Below are 16,435 nucleotides of genomic sequence, written 5' to 3'. Positions count from 1 at the left end.
AGGAAAATAGAGGTTGTGGAGTAGGGTGGGTTTAGAACTTTTTTGGAGGGAATATAAGGGTTGGTACAACATCAAGGGCCGAAGGGCCTGTACTATGCGGTACTGTTCTCTGTTCTAACCAATATCCAATATCCAACCACAATGAGTACAAAACATGCAGTTTTCTGCCACATGGTGCATTATTCCTTCCAAGAAAATAAATGTTGCTTTTGGATCACATTTCTGATTTACAAAAAAAGACCTGCAACAATAGCCAAAAAAAAATTGAATTACCTTGACAGATGGGAAAGATCAGGCAACTTGTAAATAAAGCAGAATGAATACTTCTATAAGTACCAATGAGCAAATGTACTAAAGGAACACCAAAGTATAAAGTAGGCATCAAGACCAGGATTCCCAGATAGGCTCCAAAATAGGTCACCTGTTTTCAACATTGTCCATTACTTACGGCTAGGTCTGTATATAAAGTAACATTTTACAGTGGTTTGATTGATTTTCTTCAGATACTAAACATTACAAGTGATATCCATTGAGAACAAATCAAAATTTATTGTCATGAACATGTCACAAAATTTTTTGCTTTGCGGTAGCACTACAGTGCAAACATCGCAATAAATTACATTTCTAAAATAAATTGTGCGAGAAAGTGAGGTAGTGTCTGTGGTTCATTGTCCATTTAGAAATTTGATGGCAGAGGGAAATAGTTGTCCTTGTACCACTCGTCTTCAGGCTCATTCCCAATGGTAGCAGTGTGAAGAGAGCATGGGCTAGCTGGTGGGGTTCCTTGAGGATAGAGGCTGCTTTCTTAAGAGACCGCCTCTTGGAGATGTGCTCATTGGAGTGAAGACTGGTGTCCGTGATATCACTGGCTGAGTTATCAGCTCTCCGGAGATTTTTCCTGTCCTGAGCATTGGCACATTCATATCAGGAAGTGATGCAACCAGACAGAATGCTCTCCATAGAACACCTGTAGAAGTTTTCGAGACTCTTTGGTGACTCATCAAATCTCCTCAAACTCTTCACGAGGTGTAGCAACTGAAAAGCCTTCTTCGTGATTGCGTCAACGAGGAGGTCCCAGGTCAGAACCTCAGAAATGTTAACAACCAAGAATTTGAAGGTCTTGACCCTCCCTCCTGCTGAACTCTCAATGAGGATTGGTTTGTGTTCTTCTGATTTCCTCCTGAAGTCCACAATCATCTCCTTGGGTTTGCTAACATTGAGTGCAAGGTTGTTGGTGTGACACCACTCAACTAGTTGATCTCTCTCCCTCCTGTACACTTCCTCATTGTAATTCTGCTGACGACCATGATCTCATCGGCAAATTTATGGATGCCATTTGAACACCTTTGCTGTTGTCTAGGTGATTCAGGGTTGACTGGAGATCCAATGATATTGCATCTGCTGTGGAGCAATTGTGGTGGTAAGTGAATTGCAGTGGGTCCAGATCTTTACTTCGGTATTTGTTAATTCTGCCCATGACCAACATCCCAAAAGATTTCACCATAATCGATCTACACATTAGTGTTCTTTATCATCCTTCTCCTTGTGAATGGGACAGGTCTTTAGTCAATTAATGCATCTAGTGGTTTATGCAGCAGGCAGTGCTGCTTCCATAAAACTCAGTGACCAGGTCCAAACTCGACCTTTGGTGCTGTTTGTGTGAAGTTTGCTATTCCTCCCTGTAACTATATAGGTTTCCCCAGTGCTCCAGTTTCTTCCAACCTCCCATAGATGCACTGCTAAGTTATTTAACTTATATAACTTCCCCTGAATATAGGTGGGTGGACTTATAGAGAAATAACTGAAGAAATGAAATTAATGGGACTGATCTGTGGGTCAACATAGACTCAATGACCCAAAGAGTCTCCTTCTATGTCATAAAGCACTCTCAAAATATAAAATGTGTAGTTGGCATCTGACAATTGTAACAATGTTGGATGCAGTGGTATTCCTCATTAAGTTAAGAAAATAGTTATAATGCCTTTAAATCAGTGGTTCTCAACCTTTATTTTTCCACTCACATACCACTATCCTATAAGTGCTCTGTGATTAGTAAGGGATTGCTTAAGGTGGCATGTGAGTGGGAAGGGAAGGTTGCGAATCACTGCTCTAGACCCAATTGTTACTGAAATATTTTTCTTAAGAAAAGTTCATATTGTCCTATTTCCTTTGGAGTTATGAAACCGTGCACATAACGAGTCAATTAGGTGCAATTAAAACAGTGGTTTTCAAACTATTTCTTTCCACCCACAATCCACCTTAAGCAATCCCTTACTAATCACAAAGCATCTATGGCATAGGGAATACTTAAAGTGGTATGTGAGTGGAAAGAAAAAGGTTTGGAACCACTGCTTTAAGTGAAAGAATATAGAAAGATGACCTTCTGATATACAGGACTGTTGTTTAAATTGATAAGCCCACAGATTGCAAGAGCACCTTGACCCTAAAACCGCAATATCTATCTGAAAGTAGCTGCTGGTATGCCATTGAATTTTGGCATATTAGAAGGCATCTAAAAAATGGAACAAGTTTTGCACAATATGCAGTGGGTCCAAGATTATAAAAGGTTCCCAACTAATCTGGTGTTACTACTCTTGGGCCCTACAAAGAACTGGTGCAGAAGGTGGACATTTAGCTTCACTTTGCTCCTGATGTGAAGACATGTGTCCCCTTTCAGCCAGATATTAAAGAAAGGGGTGTTGATGTTGAAATTCCTTTCACCATTGTACGTTGCACCTGGCATCTATACATTATTCCCTTTTTATGTACCTCCTGCAACAAGAGATCTAAGCCCTCCACATCAAAGGTGGAACTGCTACTTGTGTTCCCCACCGTGGCGTTGGTCCACTGATCTCTACTAACCCAACTTGAGCTACTGCTACCAATGGCAATTTGCACTCCCTCCTTTGCAGAGTTTGTCACAAACCAAGATGTCTAGATAAAACTGTCCATGCCAGCAGCCAATTCAAATCTGCCTACATTTTGCTCATACCTTGATGAAGGGCTCAAGCCCAAAACATTAGTTATGTATCTTTAGCTTTGTTATATAACGGACACTGTTTGACCTGCTGAGTTCAGATTTATTCAGAATTATTGTCAGACTGCATACATGACATAACATACAATCCTGAATCTTTTTATTCTAAAGGCAAGGAACAATTACCACTTATTAGTTGAGCAAGAGAAAAAAATGGACTCAATGTATGCATGTAAACCAATAAAGAAATGTAAACAAATTAACTGTGCAATATACAGAAAAGAGAGAAAAAAAAATCAATAAATTGCAAGTGAAAGTCCTGGAATGAGTCCCTGATTGAGTTTGTTACTGAGGAGTCTGATGGTGGAGCGGTAGCAGCTATTCCTGAACCTGGTGGTGTGAATCTTGTGGCACCTACAGTATTCTTTCTTTACTGATGGTCGCTGTGAGAACAGAGTGGGTGCTGGATGGTGTAGGTCCTTGATGACTGTTGCTGCTCTCTGACAGCAGTGTTCCCTATAGATGTTCTCACTGATGGAGAGGGCTTTATCCGTGATGTCCTGAACTGTGTACACTACTTTTTGCAGGGCTCCAGCATGGTGTTTTTACTTCAATCACAGTGTCTGCGACTTCTGTGTTTTACTCAAATCTCTTTTGTCAAAAATCACCAATTAGATGCGAGTTAGAGACAGTTCTACAGTGCAGAAACAAACCCTTTGGCCCAACTTGTCCATGCCTATTTTCCTGCATTTGGCCCACATCTCTGTAAGCCTTCCCATCCACAAACCCAAGTGCCCTTTACATGTTACCACTGTCCCCCCCTCTACCACATCCTTTGGCATCTTGTTCTGTTTACTCACCACCCTCTTTGTGAATAAGGTTCCTCAGATCGTTTTTGTGTCTTTCCCTCCCACCTCAATGCTATGTCTTTTGGTTTTAGACTTCCCTACCCTGGGAAAAAGACTATGATTATTTATAATTATTATATGAAGGAAGTGAAAGCAACTTCGCAGAGGAAGGCAAAGTACTGCACTTCAATTACAATCAAAAATCAAGCAAGAAGAGAAATACATTTAACAGGGCTGCAATAGCAAGACAGTTGGAAATCTGAAATAAAAAAGCTGCCGTGTTGGAGACAAAGCATAGTTATTGGACCAGAGCCCACAAATATTGTTCCACCAACCAGATTCTCGATATATCTCTATCATTTTCCAACCCTGACTACAGAGCATTGAGCTGAAATGAGGGGTGGTGTGTGCAATGCTATGTGAGCACCAACGACCCGGGTTTGAATCTGGCATTGTCTGTAATGAGTTTGTACATTCTCCCCATGTCAGCATGGGTTTCCTCTTGGTGTTCCAGTTTCTTCCCACCCATCAAAACCTACTGGGGTTAGGTCAATTGAAGTATTTTTTTGGGCGGCGTAGGCTCATTGGGTTGGAAGGGCCTGTAACTATGCTGGATGTCTAAATTAAATTAAAAATTAAATCATTTTTTATTCCCTTCAGATGCTATTTCTATTGATCTCTATTTTTATTTATCATACAGAAAAATATAAGAATTTACTTCTGTAAATCACAAAATTCTGTTGACCCCCGTGGTTAAAGTGAAAACACAAAATGCTGGAGAAGCTCAACAGGTTAAACTGTGCCCTTTATGTAGCGATGGCAAAGATACAGAACCGACGTTTCGGGCTTGAGCCCTTCCTCAAAGCATGAGAAAATGCTGGCAAGCGTCCGAACAAAAGAGTAGGAGCAGTTCGAGTAAGGATAAGAGCAAGAGTAGAACTTACTTTTGGATTAGTTATTCCTGCACTTACATTGTAAATTCTGCCATCTTTTCTCAAGTACTGATAAAACAATCCTTCACCGTAGCATGAAGACACGGACTTTTGCAACCTACGGTCAAAATCTGTAACACAAATTAACAAGGTTACTTAGAGAGTTAATTTAAATTTAAAATTCTGGACAGGTTAGCAGCACGGACATAAAGTGGCATAGTGACACAGTGCTGGTGCTCCTGCCTGACAGCTCCAATTACCCAGGATCAATTGTGACCTTCGGCACTGTCCATGTGACATTTGGGTGTTGTACCTGTGACCCTGTGGATTTTCCAGGGTGCTCAGTTTTCATCCCATATTCCAGCATTATGCTGGTAGGTCACTTTGCTTCAGAAAAAATTTCCTTTCGTGTGGTTGAATGGCAAGAAATCAGGAGGAAGTTGATGGATGTGTGGGAGAGAATTGGTTACAGGGAAATAAGTCGGGGGGGGGGAGGAAAGAAACACAATAGGACTCATAGGAATGCATTAAGAACCAACATTGGCCCAATGGGTTGAATGGTCTCCTTCTATGTCATAACAAAATTTAAAAAAAAAAGAATTTATGGACATAAAGTGCATCTGATCCTCTGCAGTGGTCTCATTGAAGGGTCACGAGCTCCTAGGCTGCTATGGGAGACACAGCAGGTGATTGCTGGGATCCTGATGGAGATACAGTGTACCTCTGTGCTATGGCGGTTTGGGTAACAGAAAAATCGCCCCTCCTGAATTCACAAATCGTGTCCAAAGTTTGAGACAAAAATACACTCTTTGGAATTTATGTGAAAAAACCCACAAAATGCATATATAGAACTGTTAGTTTACCGAACACAACTAATGCAGATACTCCCGCAACATTTAAGGATCCTTTGGACAAGCATTTGAATCACTGAGCTATGGACTGGTAAAATAATAAGGCTTGTTACCATGCTCTCACACTTAAAGGCAGTAAAACACTCAGATGAAAATCAAGAAATAAAAACAGAAAATGCTGTAAGTCCAAAACAAAAAATTGGAATGGCTGCAAATGTTCAGCAGGGACAGGTGGAATTTCGGGAGGGAAAGGTGTTAATGTTGCAGGTGGAAAACCCTCCATTGGAATTGGAAAAGGGATAAAGGAAGGTCACTAAGTTGCAGGTCCCCTTCTTGATTCTGAAGGAGGGTCTTCACGTGAAACGTTAATCCAGTCTCCCTTCGCAAGCATGCAGCCTGACATGCCACATATTTCCAGCTTTCTTTCCCCTTTTGTTTTCTGAATGCTTTCAGTATAAATTGAATGTACAGCTGCTCCCTCTCCTGCCACTTCCCACAATTTAAGGGTCCATCTTCTTATTCCCAAGGAATAAATCAACTTCTTTGATTCCTAGAATGAAGAATAAGCACCATATAACCATACAACCATATAAAAGCTTTCAGTGTGATAACAGGCCATATCGGCACTTCTAGTCCGCTCCGGTTCATTTGAACAACTCCAGACAGAAAACTTAGATGAGAACTATTTTCAAGGCAGAAACCACATCATAATTGTACAAATCAGACTACTGTTTATCGACAATAGCTCTGCCTCTATAAAACAGTCCCAAACTCATTCCCCCCAACTCTATGGCCTTGGTCTCAGCACCTCCCTTTGCAATTGGATCCACGACAGCGCCACTTCCTCTATTATTCTCAACGTTAGGGCCTAGCTTGTGTGCTCGGACTCCTATTATACTTCCTGTACATCCATGGCTCTGTAGTCAAACACCGTTCCATCTATAAATTTGTGGATGGCGCCACCGTCACAGGCAGGATCTCAAGTAATGATGAGTCAGACTACAGAAGGTAGTTATCCTCCCTGGTTCACATCAACAGTGCTGAGGTAGAGATGGCTAGACACCTTTAATTTCCTGGGGGTAAACATCTCCAGTAACTTGTCCTGATCCATGCCCATCAATGCAATGGACAAGAAACCACACCAGTGCCTCTATCTCCTCAGAAGCCAGAGAACATTCAGCATGTCATGTACATCCCTTAACAACGACTACAAATGCGTCATCGCTATGTGGTATGGGCACTGCCTCACCCAAGACCACAAGAAATTGCAGAGGGTTGTGAATGTGGTTCAGTCAATCATACATATGTCCCTCACCTGCAGTGACCCTATCTATAATGCCTGTTGTCTTGGAAAAGCAGCTAGCATATTAAAAAGTTCTTCCCGCCCCAGCCAAACACTCTTTAACCCCTCTCATCAGGAGGATGATTCATAAGTATGAGATCATGCACCACTGACAGTTTCTTTCCAGACTCCTGAATGAACATTAAGATAGTAAAATTATGCTCCGTTTGCTCACACATCTGTAACTGTGCACTTCTGCAGTGTCTTACTTGATGTACTATGTATGGGATGGGTAGCTGGTCTGCTTGCAAAACAAATGCTAGCTCTTCATCTTGGTGCATGTGACAATAAACTTGAACACATCAACCTCTCAGTGGTTGCGCCATTTAAATTATATGGCAGGTTAACAATTAAGCTTCAGTACAATGCACTGGTATCATTCTATATACATTGAAGTAAACATTACCTTCCCTGTGCTTAAATCCAATCTGTGACAGAATTTGAGACAGAGTCAGTCTGCTTCTCTTGATCCCATGAAGCTGAAGCCATTTGGATGAAGGAAGGAGTGCATGCACATCATGTTCAGAATGGGAGCCTTTCCCATGGATTTTTTGCATTTTCAATTGCCTGTGATTTAAATTATTAAAAGCATGTAAACAATCCCCCATTATAATCTTAAAATAATAACATCAGGGAATTCTCTTAAGCTATGTGCATTCCTCAAATTGAATCTCATCAACCATTATAATTTTAAAAAATAATATGGGACATGCACATGTTGGTTTCAAAATCTCCTATTTTCCGAATTTATGACAAAAAATATAAATGCTAACCTTGATTCGTAACACAATTCAATTTCCATCAACAACCTTCTCAAATGATGCATTCATTGCCAAGTCTTGTATTTATTCCCCACCCCAAGCTATTGACTTAAACTGCCGACTAGTCGACACTGCAGAGATCAGTACCAAGGCTCCAGCTATTGGCCATCTACATCAACAACCTGGATGAAAGAAACAAAAGTAACACCTCGAGGTTCGACAACAGCACTTGACTGAAAGGCAATGCAAATTGCGAAAGGAATGTACACAAGGTGACTCATACAATTTCAGTGAGTTGGCAAATACATGACACATAAATATTTGCATGAAAAACAGAAAGTCAAAAGTATAATTTAAATGGGAGTGAGATATGGGAGAGTTGATGTACAAAAATATCTTGATATCTCAAAGGTATGTGTATTGGATTTTGAGTATTGGAACAAGAACGTCTACATTAGTGAATGTTTATTTTCTGCATTGCATGTTCAGTTTATCTGCACTTCTCTCTCTCTTTAGTATATTATCTTTACTTGAGTAGAATTCTTTGCACTACCCACAAGTACAAATTCTCCTTGGCTGCAGGGGAAAGAATCTCAGGGCTGTATGTGATGTCATGTATGTACTCTGACAATAAAATCTGAACTTTGAATAATTATACAAGATCTTGGTGTGACAGTTATATTATATTTTATATTATATATAAATATGTTTTTAAAAGAGATAGATTGTGGGGGTTTAGTGCATAGGTCAGTTCACAAAAGAAACTTCATTTAAAATGCAACAGCAATGGAAAGAGGGACTTCGTGTCCACAGTGACTGCAGAAACTTTGAAGACTGCCTATAGAGACTTAACAAGTAGGTGTTAATTGGACTGATACTGTGGAACAAATGGACTATTGTCTTTAAAGCAACAGATGCCCAGGCAGAAACTGACTCCGGTGCCAGCAATCTGTCTGGTTGCAGTTTGCTGTTCTAAGAGGGATTTTGCAAGCAGAGAGAAAAAAAAATGTGATTCTTTGGAAGAGAGAGGGAAAGAATTCAGTTCAGCAGCAGCAGTTGGGTCTGGATCAGAACAAGCTGGCAAGCTTGTGGAAAACCCCCATTTTGAAGATGAGTTCTGAGTTCAGCCTATTGAAAACCCTTGTAGTCCTTACAAGAGGAAATGGCTGGCTAGAGAGTTTCTCCTGAAACAAGGGAATCAAGAGGAACTCTGTGGTGACCTGGAAGAAGAGGTTATCATTTGGAAAACCCATCATGGGGCAAGTTTCTTTAACAAGACACTGGAGTGGCTAATCGGAGGGAATCAGTTTGTGTGTGTCCAATGACAACAAATCTCTCTATGAAACCAACAAGAACCTTCCTGAGCAGTAACCATTTACCTTTAAGCACCAAAGCTTGGTGAAAATTCATAAATGTTAAAATCTGTGCACAGTTTAAAAATTGCCTGATATCGGTAAACTTTGAGAAGTAAGATTGGACTGTGAATCAAAGAACTTTCCTGAACGTAAACACATTACATACACGTGCTGCTGGGTTTTGGGGTCCTTGGGACTCGTAACATTGGTGAAACTGTACCTGGAGTATGTGTAGAAGAAGATTCTGGGTCCACTGGTCATAATCTCATTAGCTTCATGTTAATTATGGAGAAGGATAGATCAGGGCCTTGGGTTGAGAGTCTAAATTGGAGGAAGGCCAATTTTGAGGAAATGAGAAAGGATCTATAATGTGTGGATTGGGATGTTGGTTTTAGGCAAGGATGTGTGAGGTAAGTGGAGGACCTGCAATGGTAAAACTTTGAGAGTACAGAGTTTGTATGATTCTGTCTGGATTAAAGGCAAGGTTAGCAGGCATAGGGATATTTTTTGAGGGATATTGGGGATCTGGTTCAGAAAAAGAGGTGAGTAGCAGGTATAGGCAATATGGAGCTAATGAGGTACTTGAGGGGAGAAAAATTCAAGAAACCCCTCAAGAAAGAAATCAGGAGGCTAAAAGAAGAAATGAGGTTGCTTTGGCAGACAACGTGAAGGAAAATCCTAAGAGTTTCTACAGGAATACTGAGAGCAAAAGGATAGCAAGGGACAAAATTGGTCCCCTTGTATGGAGCCAAAAAAGATGGGGGAGGCCTGTGACTTGTGGTGTGCTTCAGGGGTCAGTGCTGGGACCATTGTTTGTTTGTCATCTATATCAATGATCTGGATGATAATGTGGTCAATTGGATCAGCAAGTTTACAAATAACACAAAGATTGGAGGCATTATAGACAGTGAAGAAGGTTTTCAAAGCTTGCAGTGGTATCTGGATCAGCAGGAAACATGGCCTGAAAAATGGCAGAAGGAATTTAATGCAGACAAGTTTGAAGTGTTGCATTTTGGAAGGAAAAACCAAGAAAGGACATACACGGTAAATGGTAGGGCACTGAGGCATGCAGTAGAACATAGGGATCTGAGAATACAGATACATAATTCCCTGAAAGTGTTGTCACAGTTGGATAGTGTTGTAAAGAGAGTTTTTAATATATTGACCTTCATAAATCAAAGTACTGAGTTTAGGAGTTGGGATGTTAAGGTAAAGTTGTATATTGAAAGAGTGCAGAGAAGATTTACTGGGATGTTGCCCTGATTTCAGGAACTGAGTTACAGTGAAAGATTAAATTTATTCCTGGAGTGTAGGAGAATGAGGGAGATTTGATAGAGGTATATAAAATTATGAGGGGAATAAAGAGAGTAACTGCAAGTAGGCTTTTTTTATAACCATCGAGCATAGGTGAGAATATAAACCAAAGGACATGGGTTAAGAGTGAAAGGGGAAAAGTTTATGGTGAACATTAGGGGAAGTTTTTCACACAGGGAGTAGTGGGAGTATGGAACGAGCTGCCAGATCAAGTGATGAATGTAGGTTCAATTTTAAGAAAAATTTGGATAGAAAAATGGATAAAAATAGTATGCAGGGCAATGGACTCAGGTGCAGGTTCGTGGGACTCGGCAGAATAATAGTTTGGCACAGACTAGAAGGGCTGAAGGGCCTGTTTTCTGTGCTGTAATGTCCTATGGTTCTAAAATCAAGACATGGAGAAATGTGAATCCATGGAATTCTTGACCACATAAGGCTCTCATCTTTGAATATATAAAATATGTTATACGGAGTGTTGGGTGCCTGGAATGGGGTGCCAGGAGTAGTAATGGAAGCAGTGACAATAGTTAGCATTCAAGAGGCTTCTAGTTATGAATATGCAAGGGTATGGAGGGTTAGCTATTAAGTGCAAGCAGCAGAGCTTTAGATGGATCTGGGCATCATGTTCAACACAGACACAAGGGCAGAAGGATCTCTGTGTGTTCTATATTCAGATATATTTAAGGAGAATGAATGGTTTCTAGACACAAATGGCATCAATAGATGTGGGAAAGAAAAAAATATGGTATTGAGCTGGAGGATATTGGGTGGAGGAGCAGGTTGAGGGCCTGAATGACCTACTCCATTTGGTGAGGACTCCCATGGTACCTGATTCCAAAGTTTTAACATTGAGACACTGATGGAATATCATACATTAGAATATCAATATTCTGAGAAGGGAATAGTTACTGGTCCTTATGCTGTTTTACCTGCAACAGTATAATTAGAATCAATACTGTATAGAATTTAAAGCAACTATTTACATTTTGATTCAAAAAGAAAGCTTAACAAACTTTAAATAGTCACATTCTCTGAAGTAATTCAAAATTTAATTCGCGTGGCACGGTTAGCATAGCAGTTAACGCAACTCTGTTACAGGGCCAGTGATCAGGACAGGGGTTCAGATCCTGCACTGTCTGTAAGTTTATACGTTCTCCCAATGTCTGCATGGGTTTTCCCTGGGGGGGGGGTTTCTCCCACCATTCAAAAACGTACCAGGTCATTTGGGTGCAATTGGCATGGGCTCATGGGTCAAAAGGGCCTATTTTACTGTGCTGAATGTCTAAATTTAAATTTAAAAGTACCTAAGTGAATCACAATGTTCCAAGTATATCTAAGTGTCAGACTAGTATAACCTGAAATGTTTTGATAACTCTGCTCCTACAGTCTTTGATGTAATAGGTTTGATTTCTACATCAGCATTTTGCTTTTTTTCCAATATATTCACAGTATGAATCCAAGGCTAGAATTTAGTATTCATTCATAACGATCCCTAAACCAAGAGACTACTTAAGAATTAACATTTTGATGCATTCCGGCATTGCAAATGGGCCAGAACACAACAATGGTTGCAGATAGGCCATCCTGAAGGAAATTAATGAATCTCGTGTTTTCCCATATTATCTGCTTATTATTATTTATTTTTGTTTGTAATCCCAGATTTTATTTCTTTACCCAAATTTATTATTTCCAGCTGCATTGGTCAGATACAAACTTACCTCTGGACAAATGGTCCAAGCTTCTGGTTTGCTAGTCCTGTAAATTGGTCACTGTGTTAACACCCCTTCTGTAGAAGGCTCCCTGATGGGCGTGGTCATCAGTGATGCTTTAAGACGGACACAGTTTTAAACCTGGAAAGATTGCTGAGGTGTCAGAAAACTGGAGGGTTGCATCCAGAACATAAGAACACAAGAAATAGGAGCAGGAGTTGGCTATCTGCCCCGTTATGACTGCTCCGCCATTCAATGAGATCATGGCTGATCTGATGATAGGCTCATCTCCATATCCCTTAATATCTAAAAATATATCACACATGGTCTTAAATATATTTACGGAGGTAACCTTCACTGCTTCAATGGGCAGCGAATTCCACAGATTCGCCACTCTCCGGGAAAGGCAGTTCCTCCTCATCTCCATCCTAAATCATGAGGCCATGTCCCCTCTACCAATGGAAACAACTTACCTACCTTGATCTTATCTATACCTTTCATAATTTTATAAGATCCCCTCTCATTCTTCTAAATTCCAGAAGGACAGGCCCAGAGGACTCAACCTCTGCTCATAGACTAATCCCTTCATCTCTGGAAACAGGGACCAAGGATAGAGAGAAAAAGCTTTCTGAGAGGTAAAGAAGGGTGAATGGGCAAAATCGAGAATCAAATGAGAAGGATGCTCAAAGCTTCCCAAGCCTGCCTTTCCATCAGCCAAGGCAAAACAGGATCTGGCCATCAGTAGTAACAAGTATTAATTGCTACTGGAGTTCCTCTGGGTCATATTGAATTGCAGGGCAGTTTCCAGAGGCCTACTCGGGTTTTCCTATCTTCTCCAGTGACTGTAGGAACAGCTCCATCTGACCTGATGAAAACTATCCCCCAGAGTAACTGGCCAGGAAGCTCCCAGAGAGGTTGGTATGGTGCTGGCCACAGTAGAAGTCTTGGAGGTGAACTTCCCCATTGTTCTTTAACTGGGTGAAGGTCAGAAAGCTCTGGGGAGTTAAGGTCATATATCCTGTTGATAGTACATTCTGCAACCACAGGTGTCACCTATCCATCCCACCTTTCCGGGATGGTGGAAATTTGTTCTAAAAATAATTCCTGGAATAACTGTCCCCGCGAAAGCAAACCATTGGCAGCCCTGAGCAGATTCTAATTTAACAGGTTAACAGGTTTCATTCCTTGAAAGCAGCACAACTTTAATGGTTGTGGTTCAGAATTAAATTTGGAAACAAAAGGCCCTTCCGTCGAATTGCAACATAAAGAGGAGAAATAAAGACGAAAAAGAATCGTTTTGAACGCACACCAATGTGTATCAAACTTGCAAGCTCTGCCTTTCCCGGAGGGGCGCCGAGCGGTGGCCGGAGCTGCTGCGCTGGAGGCGCCGAGCGGTGGCCGGAGCTGCTGCGCTGGAGGCGCCGAGCGGTGGCCGGAGCTGCTGCGCTGGAGGCGCCGAGCGGTGGCCGGAGCTGCTGCGCTGGAGGCGCCGAGCGGTGGCCGGAGCTGCTGCGCTGGAGGCGCCGTGCGGTGGCCGGAGCTGCTGCGCTGGAGGCGCCGTGCGGTGGCCGGAGCTGCTGCGCTGGAGGCGCCGAGCGGTGGCCGGAGCTGCTGCGCTGGAGGCGCCGAGCGGTGGCCGGAGCTGCTGCGCTGGAGGCGCCGAGCGGTGGCCGGAGCTGCTGCGCTGGAGGCGCCGTGCGGTGGCCGGAGCTGCTGCGCTGGAGGCGCCGTGCGGTGGCCGGAGCTGCTGCGCTGGAGGGGCCGAGCGGTGGCCGGAGCTGCTGCGCTGGAGGCGCCGAGCGGTGGCCGGAGCTGCTGCGCTGGAGGCGCCGAGCGGTGGCCGGAGCTGCTGCGCTGGAGGCGCCTCGCCGTTGCGAGGCGAGGTTGCCTTGGAGGCGCTGCGACTCTCTCTGAATCGTTGCAATGCGGAGCTCGGTGAACTCAGAACCTGCACTTCATTCCCTTGACCAGTTTCACATTGGAGCAGTAAAGCTATAGTGTGCTGATCTGTCTATATTCATCCCAAAAACATATAACCCCTCTATTGTTCTTTCATCCATGTGCCTGAAGAGTCTCGAAAATGTCCCCCTAATGTTCCCCCCTCCACTCCTGGCCATGCATTCCAGACACCTCCACCTCTTGGAGTCTTTTAAAGTTTTTAAAACGTACCCCTGATGTCTCCCCTAAACTTTCTTCCCTTCGCTAAAACCTTAATGTGATCCAGTTCTGATCCTCACCAGTCATCGAGTCAGGGACACACAGCCCCAAATGTTCAAGTTGGCTTTCAGACCCGTCCCCATTTGCCTGCCTTTGGTCCCTAGCCTTTGATCGATGGTCCTCGGAAACTTGTGTGGAGCACAGACACTCTTTTGATGAACTTGTAACTAACGGCCAGTGTTTACAGAGGTGAATCTGGGGTAAGGTGGGAAAACAGGGTTCATATCGGAGCGATGGGGGCAGAACCAAGAAGCTGTCTGACACACAGGCAGTGAATCACTGCAATCCTTCTGAACCCCTCCCATCTGTCCAGGAGAACATTGTACCCAATTCCTTTGGCAGCACATTCCTGATAGGCATTACCCTCTGAGTGAAAAAGTTCCTCCTCGGGTCCCTTTTAAATAATATCTCCCCTCACATTTTAAACCTTCCTCCTCCAGATCTGTAATCTTTAAAAAAAAAAATTTAGACATACAGAACTGTAACAGGCCAATTCAGCCCTATGAGTCCGGGCTGTCCAATTTACACCCCATTAACCTACACCCCCAGTAAGTTTTTGAAGGGCAAGAGGAAGCATGGGGACAATGTACAAACTCCTTACAGACCATGCAGGATTCCAACCCAGGTCCGGACCCGATCGCTGACGCTGTAAAGGCGTTGTGCCAACCATGCAGCCCTTATCTTTGTATGAATTTATAGACCCTCGATCTCCTTTGTTCCAAGGAATAAAGAACCACACCCTAGTTTTCCATCTTACAATCGTTCCCAGAGCTGGGTGACCAGAAATGCTCCAAGTGTCGTCTCACCAAACACAGGACTCCAAGGCCGATTGGGATGCCATTACACCAATCAGTTCATTATCATCTGATTGCTCAAGTACAACCTGGCGAAACAATGTTCTCCAGTCCTCGATGCAAAACATGCAGACACACAATTAGCATTAACACATAAACGAACAATACGTATGCAAGACAGTAATTCATATATACAAATAAATAAATATTGTTTTGTGAATATGAGAGTCTCGGATGGTTAGTGTGAGCCGTTCCTTTGGTCGGTCTGCAATCTCACTGCCTCAGTCAAGCATCTAAATGCTTGTCACTACAATTCTGCATTTCACTTCCATCAGGTTTCCTGCTGGTGTGTTGGATTATCTGCAGGACAAGGGGGAATCTCTTTGAGCTGCATTGTCTCCATTCAAATTCATATGCAAATTGAAAAGTAAGCTTTTCAAACCATTGGAACACCGCCATTGATTAATACTCATTGACCTCTGGAGCACAATTTACCCGAAATTGTCCATGCCAACAAGTCTCATACTTCAATCAGTCTGGTATGTGTACATTTGCCCCACATCCTCTAAACTTTTCCTGTCCATGTGCCTGCCTGAATGTCTTTTCAACATTACAATTATACTTGTACTCCTTCCTCTGGCAGCTCGTTCTTTGTGATAAAAGTACCCCTCAGGTCATTTCCCCCCCCCCCCCCTCACCTTAAGTCTTTACTTTTAACCTCAGGTCATTCCCCCCCCCTCACCTTAAGTCTTTACTTTTAACCTCAGGTCATTCCCACCCCCCTCACCTTAAGTCTTTAGTTTTAACCTGAAAGTTTTAGATTCCTCGACCCCAGGAGAAGGCACTGACTAGCTAATAAAAACATAAATTGGAGCACGGGTCGACCCTCCTGCTCTGCCACTCAGTAAAATCATGACTGAGCTGGCTATGGACTCTAGCTTAAATATATTTCATGAGGCAACCTGTGCTGCTTGCTTGGACAGAGAGTTTCATAGATTCACTACTATCTGGGGGGAAAAAAACAGTTCCTCCTCATCTCCATCAGAAATTTACTCTCCCAGACCTTGAGGTTATATCCCCTAGTCTCACCTACCAATGGAAATAACTTTCCTGCCTCTACCTTATCAATTTCTTCCCTAATTTTATCTGTTTCTATAAGATCTCCTATTAGTTTTTTTCTGAATTCCAGCGAGTATCATCCCAGGTGACTCAATCTTTCCTCATAGGCTAACTCCCTCTTCTCCAGAAGCAACCTCATGAACCTCCTCTGCACTGCCTCCAACCCTAGTATATATTTCCTCCTGTAAGGAGAGAAGAACTGCCCATGGTACTTGA

The 16,435-nt window shown here is 42.6% G+C and overlaps 1 protein-coding gene across 1 annotated transcript in view; it reads right to left on the bottom strand.

The window, feature by feature from the left end:
• LOC138740075 (von Willebrand factor A domain-containing protein 3B-like) overlaps nucleotides 1–7,887 on the bottom strand; it is a 165,628-nt gene extending 157,741 nt beyond the window's left edge. The window contains 6 exon segments of the mRNA XM_069892499.1: nucleotides 717–903; nucleotides 1,024–1,310; nucleotides 3,327–3,537; nucleotides 4,770–4,888; nucleotides 7,357–7,517; nucleotides 7,724–7,887. Of these exon segments, the coding sequence (XP_069748600.1) occupies nucleotides 717–903; nucleotides 1,024–1,310; nucleotides 3,327–3,537; nucleotides 4,770–4,888; nucleotides 7,357–7,517; nucleotides 7,724–7,776 (1,018 nt within the window). The 5' untranslated portion in view covers nucleotides 7,777–7,887.
• Nucleotides 7,888–16,435: the final 8,548 nt, after the last annotated feature.

The sequence above is a fragment of the Narcine bancroftii genome, chromosome 7 (assembly GCF_036971445.1).
Source record: "Narcine bancroftii isolate sNarBan1 chromosome 7, sNarBan1.hap1, whole genome shotgun sequence".
NCBI classification, from domain to species: domain Eukaryota; kingdom Metazoa; phylum Chordata; class Chondrichthyes; order Torpediniformes; family Narcinidae; genus Narcine; species Narcine bancroftii.
The sequence above is the reverse complement of the archived record's forward strand: the minus strand, read 5'-3'. Positions and strand labels throughout refer to the sequence as shown.